Below are 20455 nucleotides of genomic sequence, written 5' to 3'. Positions count from 1 at the left end.
AAAGTTGGGTTAGGAGTTTATAACGCTAATAGCTCTAACTCGAGCAGATGCGAGACCCATTGCATTGTAAATGCTTGTTATTCTTGTGTGTGTTGTTTTATAATGGTGAACAATTTCACCGCACTCCATGAGGACCGTGATCAAGACTCCTTGGTGAGTTGAAACACGTTGGTGGTTATTGACTGCAATAAAATACACGTTTATTTGTACTTCATGGAGTGCGGTGAAATTTTTCGGCATTAGATAATTTCTAGATTGGTCTTCCCTGTCACTGGGCACCGGCAGTGGAGTGTGCCGCCCAGCAACCCTTCAACCACTTTGTTTCTAAACATATAAATATATATATATATATATATATATATATATATATATATATATATATACACACACACAATATGCATGCATGCATGTCTTTTCTGTAGTGGCAGTTTTGCTGGATAGTACTGAAGGAATTAGAAGAGGAGGTAATGGGAGGCAGAGCACCAAAAATGACTGTTGCACAGGGTGTGTGGTAAGGTGAAGTAATACATTCTTTTTTTGTTTTTTTCAGTGTTTTCAGAGAATCTGCAGAATTGGAGAAGAAGCGAAGGTAAGGTGACGACATTTCCTGTTGTACACAACAAACATACCAACAAGCAATTTTGTGACTATCTGCCTTCTACGTAGGATAGTAATTTAGAGGGACAGTTTAGCCAGTTGCAGAGATGGCGTCTCGTTGGATGACTGCTGATCAAGCCCTAGCTCGGGTTATGGAGGACAGTTCTGATGTAGGCTCAGAGACTGAGACAGCAGACACTGAGACAGCATCTGAGGGAGAGGACAATGGGGCAGATTCTGGGAGTGATTTTTCAGTCGGCGGAGTCCCATCTGACGACACCTCTTCCAGTGAGTCTGAAGGAGACAATGACGACATCCGTGCTGTCCCTTCGCAAGCACATTCTGGGCAGCGGGACCACATTGGGTTAGCCGAACCCAGAGAGCACGTGCTTGCTGCCGCAAGCACAGAACGAGTGCTCTCTTGGCAGCCCCCCTGTTTGGTTCAGCCCCAAATTCCACCTTTTACTGGTGACGCTGGATGTAAAGTCGATACAGCTAACTTTTTGCCAGTCGACTACATCTATCTGTTTTTGGATGTTGACTTTCTTCAGAAAGTTGTGCAGCAAACAAATTTGCGTGCAGACCAATTTCTGAGGGAGCGCGGAGGCACTCTAGGGCCCCGTTCTAGGGCACGCCAGTGGACTCCCACTTCGCTGGCGGAGTTGAAGATATTTTTGGGCCTTACCCTCAAAATGGGGTTAGTACAGAAACCCACCTTGCAGTCCTACTGGACGACTCGCACGGTTTGGGTAACTCCCATCTTCGCACCATACATGAGCAGAGATCGTTTTTTGCTACTGCAGCGCATGCTGCATTTCAATGACAATTCTGCTGCATTGCCCCGGGACCATCCAGATCATGACAGGTTGTTCAAAATTCGGCCTGTCGTGGAACATTTGTCTGCCAGGTTTCCAGAGATCTATACTCCTGGAAAGAATATAGCAGTCGATGAGTCCTTGATCCTGTACAAAGGACGGCTGCTTTTCAGACAGTACATTGCGAGCAAAAGAGCTCGCTATGGCATAAAGCTGTACATGCTGTGTGAGAGCTCTACTGGCTATGTGTACAGCCTGAGAGTGTATACAGGGAAGGATTCTACCCTAAACCCTGTAGGTTGCCCTCCCACGTTAGGGGTCACAGGTAAGATTGTATGGGAACTTGTCCAGCCACTTCTTCACAAAGGTTATAACCTTTATGTGGACAATTTCTATACAGGAGTAGAGCTGTTCAGTGAGCTCTACAAAGCTGGCACTGTGGCCTGCGGTACAGTTCGTTGTAACCGCAAAGGATTCCCGCGGGAGCTTGTTTGCAAGAAGCTCCAGAAATCACAGAGTACTGCATTGCGTTCTAACGAACTGCTCGCAGTCAAGTTCCTAGATAGACGTGATGTATACGTGCTCACTACAATTCATGATGAGAGCACTTCTCCCATCACGGTTTGGGGTCAGATGGCCGAAGTCCACAAGCCCATCTGTATACTTGATTACAATAAGTACATGGGTGGAGTGGACAAGAACGACCAGGTTCTTCAACCATACAATGCGTGTCGTAAAACTCGCACTTGGTACAAGAAACTGTTTACCCACCTGATTCAGATGGCAACATATAATGCGTATGTTGTTTACTGTCAGACAACAACAGGAAGACTCATGACTTTCCTTGACTTCCAGTTGTCTGTAATTGAAAGCCTCACTGTGTTACTGAAGAAGCAGCAGCCTCCACCTCATATGTTCTGGAGGATGTGGCAAGGCTGCAGGAGCGACACTTTGCTGATCGCATACCTAAAACACCCAAAAAGGATCGCCCATGTCGTCGCTGTAAAGTGTGCTCAAAGCATGGAAAGCGGCAGGAGAGTCGGTATTACTGTCCCCAGTGTCCATCACAACCAGGCCTCTGTATCCCTACTTGCTTTAAGTTGTATCATACTAAAGCAAAGTTCTGGGAAATCGACTGAGGTTGAGCTGCTGTTGGGTAATCCTTTCAGTGGCAGTGCATGGATACCGAACGTCCATGGGCCACTGCTTCGTTAGGCAAGGAGCCACAGAATTTTACTTCATCATGGACTTCCTTTTGGCGTGGTCGGTGTTCTGTTCAATTAACATGCATTTTCTTCCCCCTACTGCCTATACTAGTAGACAGAACATATGCCACATTGCCACGGAGTACCCTTTCTTCACCTGCATGTCTTCCTTACTTTCAACGGTAGATATGCTCTCTCAGTTCGAGAAATCACTTTGTAGGGCATACTTGGAAGCCCCCAACTTGCTTCCACAAACTAGTATAGGTTCACTTGGCTATTATACAGGATTAGCCAGGACTCTGATGAGAACAGAGACATGGATGGGTAAGGAAAGCTTATGGTAGGAGTGCCTTCACAGGGTTATTGCACAGGTAGAAGGCAGATAGTAAAGGTAGTACAGATGTACATCATCTACACCTATGGATTCAAACCCATTGGTGCCATCCCAGCACTAAAGGAGAATGACTTGTATAGGTCAGTGTTTGACCTGCTTTTCATGTTCATCCTCCATCAGAACTTAGTAGATGTTCAGTTTGCTGTATAAGTGCATTATAGTCACATCACTGCACATAATGTTGGCTGGGACATATGCTACGTTCTCATGGACTCCCCTATGTACCAAACACTACCCTTTTCCATAGCCTATGACCTTCTCTTTAGGGAACATCATGAGAAATCCCCAGCATGTCTCCCTTAGTTTCAAAGGTAGATATGCTCACTCAGTTCGAGGAATCGCTTTTTACGGCATACTCGGACACCCACAACTTGCATCCACAAACTGGAAGGAGTTGGATTTAGCACAGAGATTGCGCTAAAGGCGCATGAAAAACATGTCTTCCTGAGCCTCAAGTGGCTGTCACAGGAGTCATTAGTAAAGGTTTGTTACGCATGCATTTGGTAATGTTAAGGAAGAAGGAGGCAGGTAGCCTATGACCTTCTCTTTAGGTAACAGCATGAGAAATCCCCAGCATGTCTCCCTTAGTTTCAAAGGTAGATATGCTCACTCAGTTCGAGGAATCGCTTTGTACGGCATACTCGGACACCCCCAACTTGCATCCACAAACTGGAAGGAGTTGGATTTAGCACAGAGAGTGCGCTAAAGGCGCATGAAAAACATGTCTTCCTGAGCCTCAGGTGGCTGTCACAGGAGTCATTAGTAAAGGTTTGTTACGCATGCATTTGGTAATGTTAAGGAAGAAGGAGGCAGTTACTTGACAGGTGGTAAAATGTAGTCAAACTTATTCCGTTCTGTGGCGTGTGAATGTGATGGGCCCTTGTCTGGCAGCGGTAAGTTAATGTGAGTGGAGTGATTGATTGGATTGGGCCCGTGGCTGGCGATATGAAAGGGTTGTTTGTTGTGCGTGAATGGCGTGTGAATGGACCATAAAGAGGTTGGTGCCTGGACGCGGCTTTATGGCCCACCTTCAGAAGGCTTGGTTTCAACATTCAGATACTTTGATAAGTAATCATGCTTTAAAACCATAATTTCTGGAGGTGCTAAAACCAACCAGTGTGAGTGGTGGGTTAACTTTAACAAACTAGTACCAGGGGAGACCAAGGGTGCAGGACTTGCATGGCTCTCACCAGTTTTCCTTCACCCAGAATCCCCTTGAAATTACATTATGTGCTTAAAAAACACATTTTCCTTGCATTCCAATGAGCAGAAGTCCAGGGATCTGCAGGGATCCTCAAAATTCCTACCACCCAGTGTTTCCCCACTTGTCCTGATAAAAACACAACCCCGCTTGTGTGCCTGCGCCTAGTGCCTGCTTCAGGAATGAATCACTCCAGGGTTAACAGTAGACCTCAAGCAAGGACTACCATTGACCCTTGTGTGATCCATTCCTGTCGCGGGCGCTAGGCCTACCCACACAAGTGAGGTATCATTTTTATCGGGAGACTTGGGGGGACGCTGGGTGGAAGGAAATTTGAGGCTCCTCTCAGATTCCAGAACTTTCTGTCACCGAAATGTGAGGAAAACATGTTTTTTTAGCCACTTTTTGAGGTTTGCAAAGGATTCTGGGTAACAGAACCTGGTCAGAGCCCCGCGAGTCACCCCGTCTTGGATTCCCCTAGGTCTCTAGTTTTAAAAAATGTACAGGTTTGGTAGGTTTCCCTAGGTGCCGGCTGAGCTAGAGGCCAAAATCTACAGGTAGGCACTTTGCAAAAAACAGCTCTGTTTTCTGTGATGTGTCCACGTTGTGTTTTGGGGCATTTCCTGTCGCGGGCGCTAGGCCTACCCACACAAGTGAGGTATCATTTTTATCGGGAGACTTGGGGGGACGCTGGTTGGAAGGAAATTTGAGGCTCCTCTCAGATTCCAGAACTTTCTGTCACCGAAATGTGAGGAAAACTTGTTTTTTTAGCCACTTTTTGAGGTTTGCAAAGGATTCTGGGTAACAGAACCTGGTCAGAGCCCCGTGAGTCACCCCATCTTGGATTCCCCTAGGTCTCTAGTTTTCAAAAATGTACAGGTTTGGTAGGTTTCCCTAGGTGCCGGCTGAGCTAGAGGCCAAAATCTACAGGTAGGCACTTTGCAAAAAACAGCTCTGTTTTCTGTGATGTGTCCACGTTGTGTTTTGGGGCATTTCCTGTCGCGGGCGCTAGGCCTACCCACACAAGTGAGGTATCATTTTTATCGGAAGACTTGGGGGGACGCTGGGTGGAAGGAAATTTGAGGCTCCTCTCAGATTCCAGAACTTTCTGTCACCGAAATGTGAGGAAAACTTGTTTTTTTAGCCACTTTTTGAGGTTTGCAAAGGATTCTGGGTAACAGAACCTGGTCAGAGCCCCGCGAGTCACCCCATCTTGGATTCCCCTAGGTCTCTAGTTTTCAAAAATGTACAGGTTTGGTAGGTTTCCCTATGTGCCGGCTGAGCTAGAGGCCATAATCTACAGGTAGGCACTTTGCAAAAAACAGCTCTGTTTTCTGTGATGTGTCCACGTTGTGTTTTGGGGCATTTCCTGTCGCGGGCGCTAGGCCTACCCACACAAGTGAGGTATCATTTTTATCGGGAGACTTGGGGGGACGCTGGGTGGAAGGAAATTTGAGGCTCCTCTCAGATTCCAGAACTTTCTGTCACCGAAATGTGAGGAAAACTTGTTTTTTTAGCCACTTTTTGAGGTTTGCAAAGGATTCTGGGTAACAGAACCTGGTCAGAGCCCCGCGAGTCACCCCATCTTGGATTCCCCTAGGTCTCTAGTTTTCAGAAATGTACAGGTTTGGTAGGTTTCCCTAGGTGCCGGCTGAGCTTGAGCCAAAATCTACAGGTAGGCACTTTGCAAAAAACAGCTCTGTTTTCTGTGATGTGTCCACGTTGTGTTTTGGGGCATTTCCTGTTGCGGGCGCTAGGCCTACCCACACAAGTGAGGTATCATTTTTATCGGGAGACTTGGGGGGACGCTGGGTGGAAGGAAATTTGAGGCTCCTCTCAGATTCCAGAACTTTCTGTCATCGAAATGTGAGGAAAACTTGTTTTTTTAGCCACTTTTTGAGGTTTGCAAAGGATTCTGGGTAACAGAACCTGGTCAGAGCCCCGCGAGTCACCCCATCTTGGATTCCCCTAGGTCTCTAGTTTTCAAAAATGTACAGGTTTGGTAGGTTTCCCTATGTGCCGGCTGAGCTAGAGGCCATAATCTACAGGTAGGCACTTTGCAAAAAACAGCTCTGTATTTTGTCAAAAAATGGGATGTGTCCACGTTGTGTTTTGGGGCATTTCCTGTCGCGGGCGCTAGGCCTACCCACACAAGTGAGGTATCATTTTTATCGGGAGACTTGGGGGAACATAGAATAGCAAAACAAGTGTTATTGCCCCTTATCTTTCTCTCCATTTTTTCCTTCCAAATATAAGAGAGTGTGTAAAAAAGACGTCTATTTGAGAAATGCCCTGCAATTCACATGCTAGTATGGGCACCTCGGAATTCAGAGATGTGCAAATAACCACTGCTCCTCAAAACCTTATCTTGATCCCATTTTGGAAATGCAAAGGTTTTCTTGATACCTCTTTTTCACTCTTGATATTTCAGCAAATGAATTGCTGTATACCCAGTATAGAATGAAAACCAACTGCAGGGTGCACCTCATTTATTGGCTCTGGGTACCTAGGGTTCTTGATGAACCTATAAGCCCTTTATATCCCCGCAACCAGAAGAGTCCAGCAGACAAAACGGTATATTGCTTTCAGAAATCTGACATCGCAGGAAAAAGTTACAGAGTAAAACATAAAGAAAAATGGCTGTTGTTTTCAGCTCAATTTCAATATTTTTTTATTTCAGCTGTTATTTTCTGTAGGAAAACCTTGTAGGATCTACACAAATGACCCCTTGCTGAATTCAGAATTTTGTCTAGTTTTCAGAAATGTTTAGCTTTCCGGGATCCAGCATTGGTTTCACACCCATTCCTGTCACTAACTGGAAGGAGGTTGAAAGCACCAAAAATAGTAAAAATGGGGTATGTCCCAGTAAAATGCCAAATTTGTGTTGGAAAATGTGGTTTTCCGATTCAAGTCTGCCCGTTCCTGAAAGGTGGGAAGATAGTGATTTCAGCACCAGAAACCCTTTGTTGATGGCATTTTCAGGGAAAAAACCACAAGCCTTCTTCGGCTGCCCTTTTTTCCCATTTTTTTGGAAAAAACGAAATTTTCACTGTATTTTGGCTATTTTCTTGGTCTCCTCCAGGGGAAACCACAAACTCTGGGTACCATTAGAATCCCTAGGATGTTGGAAAAAAAGGACGCAAATTTGGCGTGGTTAGCTTATGTGTACAAAAAGTTATGAAGCCCTAAGCGCGAACTACCCCAAATAGCCAAAAAAGGGCTCAGCACTGGGGGGGGGGGGAAAGGCCCAGCAGCTAAGAGGTTAATAAATGGATTTCCTCCTCTTTGGATAGTATTCTGCCCATCAAATTGAGATCTAACAAGCCCCCCCATAAGGCCAAACCCTGGTTTTCACCTTGTCTGCTAGAACTAAAAAAAATGTGCAAAAGGCTAGAAAGAGCTTGGAGAAAGAATTACAGTCTCATTGATAGAGAAATATATAGGCAATCCGTCAGACTCTACCATCAAAACATCAAAGCCGCCCAGTCCTCCTACTATGGATTAAGAATAGAAAGCTCCTCCTGCTCACAAAAGGAAATTTTTCAGATTTTTAAGGAATTAACTATAACCCCTATGCCCTCTCCTCCCACAGAACCCTCCACTGAATATAGTAATCTTTTGGCATCTCATTTTAATGACAAAGTCATTAAGATATACTCTGGGTTCCCTTCTCCTCCTCCCCCAGGTACAGTAGAGCACCAAATGATGGATCCCTCCCTCTCCGGAACCACATTAACTGTCTTCACACCTCTTACTGATACTGTTGCCACTAAACTTCTTCTTCAGATTAAATCGGGCTCCCCCCTGGACCCCGATCTTCCCCCCATCCTCTCGCGAGTTTCAGATATTGTTGTACCTCTCCTCACAGAAATACTGAATCGTTCCCTATCGTTAGGTCTTCTCCCCCCTCTTTTTAAGCATGCCATTATTAAGCCTCTGTTAAAAAAAACGAAACTGGACCCATCTCTGCTGGAGAATTATAGACCCATTGCTCTTCTCCCTATTTCAACAAAAATTTTGGAGAAACACGTTAATCACCAATTAACCAGCTACTTAGAGACACATGAACTCCTCCACCCCACCCAAATGGGTTTTAGAGCCCATCACAGCATGGAGTCAGCCCTCCTTGCAGTGACTGAGTCAGCCAGGCAGCTTTTGGACCAAGGGTCCCATGTGGCCATGATTCTGCTTGATCTCAGCGCTGCCTTTGATACAGTGGACCACAACCTTCTCTGCCGGCAGCTAACCTCTCGTGCTGTATGAAAGACATTGGAGCTTGGATGGTCCAGTCTAAGCTCAAATTCAATGACAGAAAGTCAGAAGTCATCGTACTAGGCAATTCCCCCCCAGCTCTTTCGCTTCCCCTGTACTCTGAGGCTTTCAATAATCTTCCTCCCCCTAAGGACCAGGTAAAAAGCCTTGGTTTCTGGGTGGATTCTCGTCTGACCATGGATTATCAAGCAAAAAGAGTCTCCTCTATATGCTTTGGCATCTTAAGAGTTCTTAGGAAAATCTCGATTCTTCTTCCCCCTATGGCCAGAAGAATCCTCGTTCAAACTCTTATCCTCTCCCGGTTGGATTATGGGAACTCACTTTTTCTCAGCGCCCCGGCTTATGTTATAAAAAGGCTACAAACAGTCCAGAACGCAGCCGCCCGGCTTCTTGTCAATCTTCCCAGACATGTATCCGCTAAACCTGCTCTTTCCTCGCTTCATTGGCTCCCCTTCAAGCAACGTACCTATTTTAAGGCCCTATGCATTGTTCATAGAGCTCTTCAACATAAGGGCCCAATGTTCTTTAGAAAGCGGCTATGTCTTTATGTTCCTTCTCGAAGTCTGAGGTCCTCCTCCTCTCGTCTTGTGACCATCTTGAGGTCCAAGAGAGCTTGGGGGGCCAACTCCTTCCTTACCAAGGCCGCCCGTCTTTGGAATGATCTTCCTTCCGATCTACGTCAGGAACATTCAACTACTTTTTAGGAAAAAACTCAAGACCATTCTTTTCTGTAGGTAGCGCTCTCAACTCTCCTAGTGACAGCGCCGGTCAGGTTAGGTTAGCGCTGGGATGCCTTCGGGTCACTACGCGCTTTATAAATTCTTAAACTAAACTAAACTTATACTGCAGCACCCTAAAGACCTGGTAGTATCCGTATCCGCTTTAATTGCTTGAAGAGCATCATCCACATGCTTACCAAACAGGTCTTGTCCATCGTAAGGGAGGTCCAGGATCTTGGTTTGGACATCCAGTCTAAAATGTGTGGCCTTAAGCCACCCTTGATGCCTTAGGACAACTGAACCAGCCAGTAGCCGAAACCCCATAGCTGCAATCTCCAGAGCACAGTCAATCACCTCTGCAGACGTACGCTGACCTTCCATGAGGATCTTTCTTGGTTTCGACTTGCTGGAATCCGGAAGATCATCAATAGAGTGCAGGATGTCCGACCACAGCTGCCTGTCATACCTGCCCAGGAGCGCCAGGGAATTTGCGGCACGGACCACAATGGCAGACATAGAAGAAAACCTCTTACCAATGTTGTCAAGGAGCCTTCCGTCTTTGACCGGAGGTGCCGATAGAGGTGCTGAAGGGTTTCTGGAGCGCCGCTAGGCAGCCTGAGAAACCACTGAGTCAGGTTTTGGATGACCCACCAGGCAAGCAGGAGCAGCCTCTGTTGCCGGGGACTCCCATCTCGACGACGGGGAAGTATTCAACCATGTGAATCTATGACAGTTCCAATACTGTAGTAAGTTTAACTTAATTCTTACCAAGATAGAAACAATATATAAACCTTTAACTAACTCTACTGAGTTATTTTCCAAGGTGTTCTGAAGCCATTTGATGATTCTTCTGTGGTATCTCCACCAGTTTCATCACGCAGCTCAACTTAACGCAGCTAAACTTTCCATTAATGTCTTCCTGTCCACCTTCTCCCTTATTACACCAGACCTCAACCACAGTGAAGAACAATTTTCTCCCAATACATTTCCTCTTGTCAATTCAAATGGAGATACCCTAGTTACATAACTTGTTGCAATGTAATGTGTTCACATCATCTCTCTAGTGGTTTTTACACGTTCTCGCTATGCCACCACCATGTGTTGGCATTCTTTCAGCTCCTGTTTAACCTGTCATGACATTAACTTGTGGTGAGTACAAATGCTGTCCTTAAGTGTTTCACTCCTAATTTCCAAAGGAAATCCCCCATCTCATCTGAAGTAAAATGAATTCCATTATCCATTACATCTTTAACTGAAATTCCTCCTCTGGAAAACACACTTTTTACCATGTTCACTAGGCTTGACAGTAACCGCAGCAATACATTCTGCTGTTACACACACAGAGAAGTAATCAACCATTGCTAGTATATGTTAATCACTGCGTGGTCCTAAATGGTCACATAATAAGCAAAGCTTGCTTAACCAAAGCTAACTCTGTTACTTATCGTAGTAATTAATGAAGTTACCTGGTTACCCTGGACCTACTTATCGCTCCTTGCACAACTAACACTGGTCTCAGTACATTGCTAAAATTGGCTGCCCATCACAGTCACCGATAAACCTCTTTCAATTATGCTTCTTATGCCTCTTCCTAGAGGACCTTCATGTGCTAATTCTACTAACTTGCTTTTTTACAGCATTGGAATGCATCACTCTGTTTACCCTATTTATTTTGCCTTCACAAACACAAGTTTGTCGCAGATATGCCAAAACAATGTTTTCATATTCTAATACTCCTTATACATGTGTTGATCGCTTTCTAACTCTGGTCAACAATTTATCATCCCTCCTAATCTAATGCCAACCCTTCACATTTGTTATCATTCCTCCACTCTAAAACTAACAATCCAGTAAACTCAATACATGTAATCTTGCAAGGAAATCTGTCACCCTGTTTGTCATTCTAATCAAAAACCTTCCTGAAAAGTTTGAAAACTTCAAGCATTCTAACCATCCATTCACCGGTGTTGTCCTCTCCATGGATGGAGTTCCCACTCATGGACCTGTTGCTGCATCTTGCTAAGCAGGTCTACAAAACTGCTGTCCACTACCAGTAGATACTACACCAGGAGAGAGCCCCAGTGATGAAGTACCCACTGTCAAATGTTCTAGACCAATGCAGATGTCCTGCTTCTGTAAGAAGAACATGGTGGTCGATTGGTCTATGTAAATGAGGACAATCTTATACTGGATGTGACAGAGAAACAACTTGAGGGCTTGGCAGATGAATAATAGTCCCAGGTAGTTGATGTGGAGATACTGTTGATGAGGTGCCACCTTTCTTAAAACGGTCAAATTCTCTAAGTGTGCCCTCCACCCTGTGAGGAAAGCTTCCAATGTGTTGGTTACTGAGACACTGGGTCGTGAAAGGCCCGGCCTTGCAACAGGTTGTTGCTGTTTCACCACTTCAGAGAGTGAGGAGTACGTTCCCATGTCAACACTAGATCCTCCCAGTGGCCCTATGATTGTGACTACATTGCAGCTATGCACTCTTGCAACTTGCACGTGTGTAATCTGGCAGAGGAAACTATGGCAGTAAAACAGGACTGCATGCCAAGGAGGCACATTACTGTGCTGACTGTTGCTTTGGCGACCAGGCTGAGAAAAGGGGAGTAGTGATTGGAACATTTGCACCCTTGCACTGAAAGAGTTGAGTATCATCTCCAAAAGGCACTGGGTTTGAAGAGGCTGGATGTGGGACTTTGTGGTACTGATGGTAAATCCCAAACCTAGAGGAGGTCTATGTGGCACTGTTGGTAAATCCTTGACCTAGAGGGTCTATGGTGACCAGTGACGGCGTTGAGTAACGTCCCCAAAAAGGCTGGGCTCGAAGGAGCTGGAGGTGGAACTCTTTGGTAGTGAAGGTAAATCCTATACTTAGAGGAGGGTTATGGTGGCCTGTGTGAGAGTCAAGCACTGCTGTTCAGTTGCACTCTTGATCAGCCAGTTATCTAAATAAAGGAAACATGGCTGCCCTTCTTTCTGAGATGAGTGGGGAACACCACGGCAAGACACTTTGTGAACACCCTAGGGCTGTGGTGACCCCAAAGGGTAGCATTTTGAATTGATAATGCTGGCCACTTAGCACTAAGCAGAGGAAGGGTGATGAGCAGGTTGGCTGGGGAAGTGGAAGTAAGTTTCCTTCAGGTCGAGGGCATTCATGAAGTCGCCTTGTGTCACAAGACAGAAGTGCTAGTACAGGATGTATTTGTTGAGGCGCCTGAGGTCGAGTTTGGGCCTGAGATACCAGTTCTATTTGGGAATGAGAAAGTACATGGAGTACACTCCCTTGCCACAGTGGTGGAGCAGCCCTTGCTGTGCTCTATGGCTCATTTGCAAATAAGTGTCTCCACTTCCTCTTGAAGGAGGCACTGATGTTCTGGAGAGAGGGTGTGCGCGCGGGGAGGGATGTTTGGGGGTGTATTTGTGAACTCCAAACAGTAACCCTTCTTAATGATGTCAAGGACTTATTGATCTGAGGTAATTTCCAATGACCAGGACAGAAATCCTTGTAATCTTCAATCGACAGGTGATACTTGCTAGAAAGAGAAGTGCAAGCAAGTCACTGCTTTTCAGGGGCGGCCCCCTTGGTGGCTCCACCTCTGCCCCTAGAGTTATTTTCTTTGTAATCGCCTCTGTAGTAGCCCTGGGGAAATGTCTGCTGCTTTCATTGACTTTGAAAAGAGGTGGATGCCTCAGGAGAGACAGTCTTGGAATCAACCATGGGTAGGTGTTTGTAGTGCTTCCATGGCCTTTGCGGTACCAGTGTCCATCTTCTCCAGCATCTGGTCAACACGTTTACCTACTACATCTATAGTCTTACATTCCTTGTCTGGAGGTGATGCATCGCATATTCCCATGCTTACAAGTCATATGAATGACAAGGGATTCTGGCTGAAGCTGTCCCCTAATGCATACCAGGTGAGAGTAGGATGCCTTAGAGTAGGATGCCTTATATTCCCTAAGCGGGGGGGTCTTTGAGAGCGATGATAACCCTGACCTTCACAGGCATCTTAAAGAAATCAGGAGTAGGCTTAAGCATTTGCTTTTGCATTGGAAGGTACTGCATGGAGGGCTGTGTCAAGAGAGTGTCTCCAGCAAGAAATCATCGCCTGCTAGTAACGTATGCATCACAACTTTATGGTATGTGGTTGCCCTACTGCGACCTCATGGTAGGAGGTGGGGTTGCCAGGCAGGGAAGGCTTTTGCCAGGTACAGGTCGGGATCAGATCCCCAAGTGGGTCGATATAATTGTCCCACATGTCATTTTGAGGGTGTGGATCTAAAGGAGTGTTATAAGGCTCATGAGGAGATCCTGGAATGTCTCTTCCAAACCTAGAATGTGATGAACCCCAATGGAGTGTCAGAGGAAGGGTCAGCAAGTGTTGAGGGTGAATGGGTCGAGGAAGTGTTGCATAACAGAACCACGCATGTTGAAACAATGCATGCCTTAGCAATGCGGTCAGAACCACGACCGTGTCATTTCAATGCATGCCTTTACAAAAAAATTCATTATAAAAGCATGCCTAGTAAAGAAATATGTGGAAACGGCATCGAGGTTCTGTCATACAACACCCCACCCACCCACCCTGAGGCCCAAAACTACCCCCACCTCTAATAGCTAAACTAACCCAACTCCCCATTCACCCTAAAACATTTAACTACCACAACCCCCCCACCCTGCCCCTAAAAACTAAACTACCCCCACCCCTAATAGCTAAACTACCCCAACCCACCATCCACCCTAAGCCCTAAAAAAAATACCTACTCCAACCGCTCACCCCTGGCCCTAAACACTAAACTACCCAGACAATCCCCACTTGCCCTGAAGTACAAAACTACCCCACCCCTTAATAGCTAAAAAAGCTACCCTGCTACCCCCACCCACCCTGAGCCCTAAAATATCCCCCCACTCCTAATAACTAAATTACCCCAACCCCCCACCCTCCCTATCCCCTTAAAAAAAGGCACTCCGACGCCCCAACCCTAAAAACTAAAGTACCCCAACACCCCACACCCACCCTGAGCCCTAAAAACAACCCCACCCCTAGTAGCTACCCTGACTCCCCACCCACCCTATGCCTTAAAAACTAAAACTACCCCAACCCTCTCACCCCTAAAAACTAAACTACCCAACACTCCCCACCCTCCATGAGCCCTAAAAACGACCCCCACCCCTAAGAGCTAAATTACTCCTAAGCCCTAAAAAAGAAAGTTACCCCGCTCTCACCCTAAGCCCTAAAAAAAAAAAAAAACAGTACACTGACTTCCCCACCCCGCCCCTAAAAAATGAACTACTCAGTCCCCCCCACCCACTGAGACCCTAAGAACTAAACCTCCCCAACCCCCCCACTCCCACCTCTATACAAAATATAGCCCAACCCCCCAGACGACCTTAATCCACCCCACCCCCTAAAAACTACCCCAACCCTTCCCCACTTACCTCACCATGTCCTCTCCTGCTCTCTTCCTTTTTCTGTGCCTTAACCACCCATATTCGTAGTTTGCCAAATGCATGTTTAAGGCTCAGAAAAGGCAGTCGTTCTGGCAAGCGTCATTGTTACGCTTGCGTGGAAACGTCTGTATTGTTTACAACGCTTGGTTTAGGACGTTCCCTCAAGCGATAGGTGGAGAAGAAGGAAAAGAGGTATGGGAAAGGTTAGCTGGAGGTAGACGAGGCAGAGGAGGTGATAGAGGTGCCTCTATCATGGTGCTCTGGGATTGTAGGCACTGGCTCCTCTGGTGGGTTGAGGGCCTCCTCAAAGGTCAGCTTCCTTTTTGGAGGGGTGGAGTCTTTGGCCTTTTTAGCCAGCGGAGCGAAGATCCAACCAGTCTGTGGGTAAATGAGGATCAACTGCTGCTGGGCATCAAGCTCATCCTGAAAGCATTTGAAGGGCTGACCTTGATCTTCGGAGGAGGATGGTGCTGAGCTCTTTGGCGCCAAAGATGGTCTTTGAGCATACCAAGGTGAATTTCGGCTCAGAGAATCTCGAGTCTGAAGGTGCCTTTGGGAGAGTCTTTGAAGCTATTGTCAAAAGGATAGCCGGAGCTGAATTACTCAGCTCATCGACTTCATCTTTGGAGTGAGAGCTCTCTTCTAGCATTAAGGGACCTGGCCCTCTACGGCGGAAGTCCCTGAAGCCCTGATCGCGGAAGAGATCAGGAGTCTCATTGCTCTGTTGTTGCGCCATGGAGACAGATGGAAGGCATTGAGCTCGACTGTAGTGTAAGATTTTCTTATAAGGGAAGGTTAGGCAAGCAAAACAAGATGCCTCATTGTGCTCTGGGCGCAAACAGAAGTTACACACCTGATGGAGGTCTGTCCATTGAAACTGGATGCAAGACTTCGGGCACTTCCACAATGGAATCTTTTCCATTACAGATGGACCATTCTCTGGCATTGAACTGCAGAGATGGCCCCAGAGGGGTGAAGCTCTGATTGAGGCACTGAAAAGTCTTGCTCGTGGAACCAGACGAGGGTGTGCAAAGCTTCAAGGCGAAGAGAAGACCAACAACTGTTTACACCGACAAGTCTTGAGGCTCTGAACAGGCCCAGTGACAACACCACAAGGAATTGAGATGAATAATAATCCAACAATGGAGCGGTAGCCCAGGCACATTGCCAGCAATAGTTGCAGTTACTGTACCTCATGACTCAAAGACTTCTTTAAAGGAAAACAAGTGGCACACTTCCGAGCCCAGCACTAGAAGGCAGGGGTATGCACAGTATATGCATCTACAGATACACATGCCACAGACAGTAAATTATTAATAATGTGCATTAAATGGCAAATAGGGTGTGGGTGTAATCTGATGCCAGGACAAGATCACTTGTCCATCTGAAACCCCCACATGGCACAAAAAGAAGCTAGTTCCTGAACTTTCGCCTCTATTTCGACAAAACCACTTCTCCACGCCTGGTAATCACAAAAGTAAAAGTAATTTTCAAAAATGCAACACTGGCTTACCTGTCATACAAAAACTCTGGAATCCTTTCAAACAGTGTATTTACAATGGCAACCTAAACCAATAAAAGATATGTTAAAATGGAAGATGAACTCCTAAACGAAATGGAATGATTCTTTCCTAAAAAAAAAGCATGAATATAACATTTTATATATTAATAAAACCGATACATTCTTAAATTTTACAGTACAGTGCTATATTTCTATCACTCACTGGTCATAGTTTGCCTACAATATTGATCTTGACTGATTTCTAGTAGATCTGAAACTTTATCAGAGCAGGTGAAGGAGTGATTGGAAGCAAGAAGACTGCCTTACAGAAAAATATTTTAGACTATGACCAAGAAACATTTGCACTTTTCAAATCAGAGCTACCATTCAGGTTCTCTGTAGTTTCCATACTTCCAAAAATCTCTCCCACCTTATACCATGACAGAAACTGTGAATCAACATCCCATGAAACATCCCCATCAGTATTCTTCTGCCATCAATGAGAACTTGATTACTGAACCACCAGTCTTTTTGGATCGGTTTGAATTTGTTCTTCTGCAGGAGGCTCAACGTTTCCACAGTGCTTTCCCCCCCAATCCCCAAAAAAGGAAATGCCTGCTCAGCTCCTGACAGACATGCTCATACTAAGTTGCATGGGTGGCTCAGCCGCACACACAAAAACGAACCCACTTATTCTGGCTCAAGTCATGTGAATACATTATTATTACACTAATATGTGCCCCTGTTTCAGCAATTAAAAATTAAGGGTATTACACCATGATCTCATTCTGCCATTTCCAAATGATTCAACTTTGTAGATGCAGTGGGAAGAGCGACTGTTTAACAAAATGTGGTCAATGCGCCAGGAAGATGTTACATGAATAATGAATGCTTATAAATTTGCTTTGCCTGAGAACTGAATTGTTGAGGACATTTCTATTGCTGAACGACAACCTATGCTAAGGGATTTTTGACACACATCTTCCCAAAGCTCCAGGCGCTCCCACGTCATTGAGCGGAATAAACTTCACTCTCAGAGAACGATCCTGCTTATAGGATTAATTTAAGGTTCAGGCGCTGACACTTTTATAATATCAATATAGCGCGCCCAACTCTTTCACCAGGCCTCCAAGTACTAAAACTATTCTATTTATAGATGGAGAGATTGCTTTTTTGTACAGCAAGACTATTAATTTTGAATCAACAAAAGGGGAGAAATAACAAAACACACTCCATACATTCCAACTCTGATAGAAATTGCTTTTAAAAATCAAGTAACACCCTTTTTGAGATATCCCACTGCACCATGAACTTCATACTCAAATACAATACAAGCCAAACGCTGTAGGCATGAAAGTCTCACCGCTGGGAATGATCCAGACAAAGCAAGAGCATCCCATCACCAGATACCCTTTGTCTGGGCTTAATCAGATCCAAGCCCATTTTGAGGACTCCAGAAAACTGACAGCATAAAGTGGGAAATGAAGTTCCAGGGACGACAACTTCTATGCAGTTCCAACTTCAATAAACATTTAGAGAGACCTCCATACAGTTCATTCTTTCATCAATGTGTGCCTTACAGGGAAATGCGCACACACGGGGAATGTTAGCTAAACTCCTAATTGAGCAATGGTGTAGAGAAATACCCAGAGTCCTTCAGCAAACGTAAAAATGTACAACAAAGCCAATTGTTATTTGAAAGTCTGACTTTGGGGGTAAGAAAGGGAAAAGCTATCCCCTTGCTTTTAGGAGGGATCCAAGATGAATAGGAATGTCCTTTTAAGGCAAAGCAGATGTATGTCTGCTGTTCTGGTTGGATGTAATTTGAAAATGCACATTTTGAAGCTTGGTAAAGTGCACTAGTGTTGTCCTAAACAGTCACCATTGCCTCTTGGACGACTTGAGTGGCGTATATCTTGAATGAAGCTCCACACTATGGCCTATTTTCAGACCAGGAAGTGTCTAGGATGAAAGCTCTTGCTTCTTTGGCTTTTGGGAACCCTCTCTATTACTCACTTGGGAACACGAGGAAAATACCTTGCTCCACCACCTTTACTTTCCTGTTGACCTCCTTTTGGCCAGGCTGTGAGGGAGCTCTTCTGTTAACATTTACCTGAAAGGAATGGTGCATACTGTAGGAAGACAGGCTTTTTGCAGGATGCCCTCCACACTTTTTACCCCCATTTGAACTGCTAGAAGTTGGTTTCCGATTGACAGTGCACTGAAGCCTGCTAACCTGGCTCCAGTGCCTGTGTATTTCCCCTCAACAATAAATACCTACTTTTAACCGAATTGGCAAGCACTGTAGCACCTCATAGGTCCCTAGTGAAAGGCACCACTAATACCTAAAGGGACGGGTACTAAAGATGGTGCCTAAGGGCTGTAGCATGTATCATGCCACCCTAAGGAACTGCCATACAAATTACGTGTAGACTGCCAATGAAGGCTGTGTGTCATGGTGCAAACCATGAGTGAAAAAAAGACATGCCACACTCATTGTGTGCAATGCCAAGGTCACTGCATATAATATATGTGTCACTCCTACAGTAGGCCTTGAAGCCCCAAGGTAGGGTGCAGTATATTTCATGTGAGGATATATCTGCATGAGCAGTTATACCCCTGTGATGTTTAGTTTGTTTACTAGACATTACAAGTGAACAAGGAAGCCATCTTAAGGTATGCACTGGGCACTGGTCATTACAAGTTCCCCAGCCACATAATGGCTATGCAAGTAAATGTGTTGCACTACCAGGCTAGCCACACCCCTAAGATGGGCTGCATGATGTGCTCCACGAAGGAAGGGTTCCACCATCTTGTTGTTTGTGTAATTAGGATTTCTGGGACAGGGTTATGCCCATTCCCCACAGGAAGCAGTGATATAGGGGTGTTGTCCCCCCAGTGGTGGGTAGCCCATTGTCTACTACAAAACACTCCTCTAAACACCCCCTAAATTGAGTATTTAGATTGCCCTCTGACACCTGGACCTCAGTTTCCTCTGACTGAAGAGGAGGTCAAAGAAAAGCCAACCAACACAAGAACGATGTACTACTCTGGACGTTTGGCACCAAACCCTTGCCTATCTGATACAGTTTCCGACAATCACCTGAATCATTTTGCAGCTGTGCATCTCCCCAAAGCCTCGGAGAACTGCCAGCACTTTGTTATCCAGGCAGCATCTTCCTTGGAGTGGAGGAGCTGCTTCCCTGCGATCTGCAGACACCAACTGCAACATTAAGTCCACCAATCTGCTAACCACCAGGTTTACCAAAGCAGAAGGCACCCAGGAGGAGGTCACCGTTCCCCATGAGGACAGACCTGTCTCCCCACAAAGTCTGGAGGTGCGATGCCCACCAGGAATCACCCTGCACCAATACCTGGGGCATGGAAGCAGTGCAAACACCAAGGCTTGCTTGTGTCTGGGCCAGACACCATGGCGGCAAAGACACAACCTACACCCGAGGGATGACGGAATCGATGAGGCTGCCCACGGGAATGGCCCGACAATCTGTTTTTCTTCCCCCTCTGCAGGTCCAACCAAGCACAGGACCAGCCAACCAAAACCCTCTGCACCTCAGCATCCCAGCACGGGTCCAGGTCTATCGACTGTCCCCCCCCCTTATTCTCAGAATCCTCACAAGCTAACCCCTCCGCCAAGCGCCCAGACTTGTCCCCAAGCCAACCCTCTGCAGCTTGTTTCTAGGTGGCCCCCTTTTTCGACAACCATGCAGTGCGCAAGGCACCCGATCCATCCAGCACCTCCCTTCGCACATGGACCCCCCAGGGCAGGTAAAACTGAACTTCTGGTTTCCTGACCCCTAGCAACCTAAGACCTAAAGGGGACCTCCGAGATACTATTGCAAGTACCTATATGCAGTACATGTTCTTATTTCATTGAAAGGCATTACAGTGTAAAAGCACATTTGTCTGTGATACTTATATCACTGTACAAAGTAACATCCCGATCAGTAATTACCTTAAACTCAATATTTTTGGTGTCTAAAACAATATAAAGTGTTAGTTTTTTTTGTTTGGTCTTGAGTTTCTAGAGTGTGTGTCTCATCTATTTATGTGTGTTCAACAAATGCTCAGCACTACCACCTGATAAGCCTAAACTGCTTTCCCACACTACCACAAAAAGAGCATTTAGGGTTATTACTTTAACCTCTATCAACCAATAAGGGTCGTCTGTACTATCTGCATAGTGCACCCCTACATTGGTAGACTACGTATATAGCCAGCTTCCTACACCCACCATGTATCAGAAATCATTTTCCGGCAATATTAGAATTTTAGGGC

At 45.7% G+C, this 20455-nt stretch overlaps 1 protein-coding gene across 1 annotated transcript in view; it reads right to left on the bottom strand.

The window, feature by feature from the left end:
• FANCD2 (FA complementation group D2) overlaps window positions 1-20455 on the bottom strand; it is a 1182674-nt gene that overhangs the window by 1070321 nt on the left and 91898 nt on the right. The window contains exon 7 of the mRNA XM_069206781.1: window positions 16172-16224. Coding sequence (XP_069062882.1) covers window positions 16172-16224 — 53 coding nt within the window. The remainder of the gene's footprint in view (window positions 1-16171; window positions 16225-20455) is intronic.

This window comes from Pleurodeles waltl, chromosome 9, assembly GCF_031143425.1.
Source record: "Pleurodeles waltl isolate 20211129_DDA chromosome 9, aPleWal1.hap1.20221129, whole genome shotgun sequence".
Taxonomy (NCBI): Eukaryota; Metazoa; Chordata; class Amphibia; order Caudata; family Salamandridae; genus Pleurodeles; species Pleurodeles waltl.
This window is presented reverse-complemented; position numbering and strand designations above follow the sequence as displayed.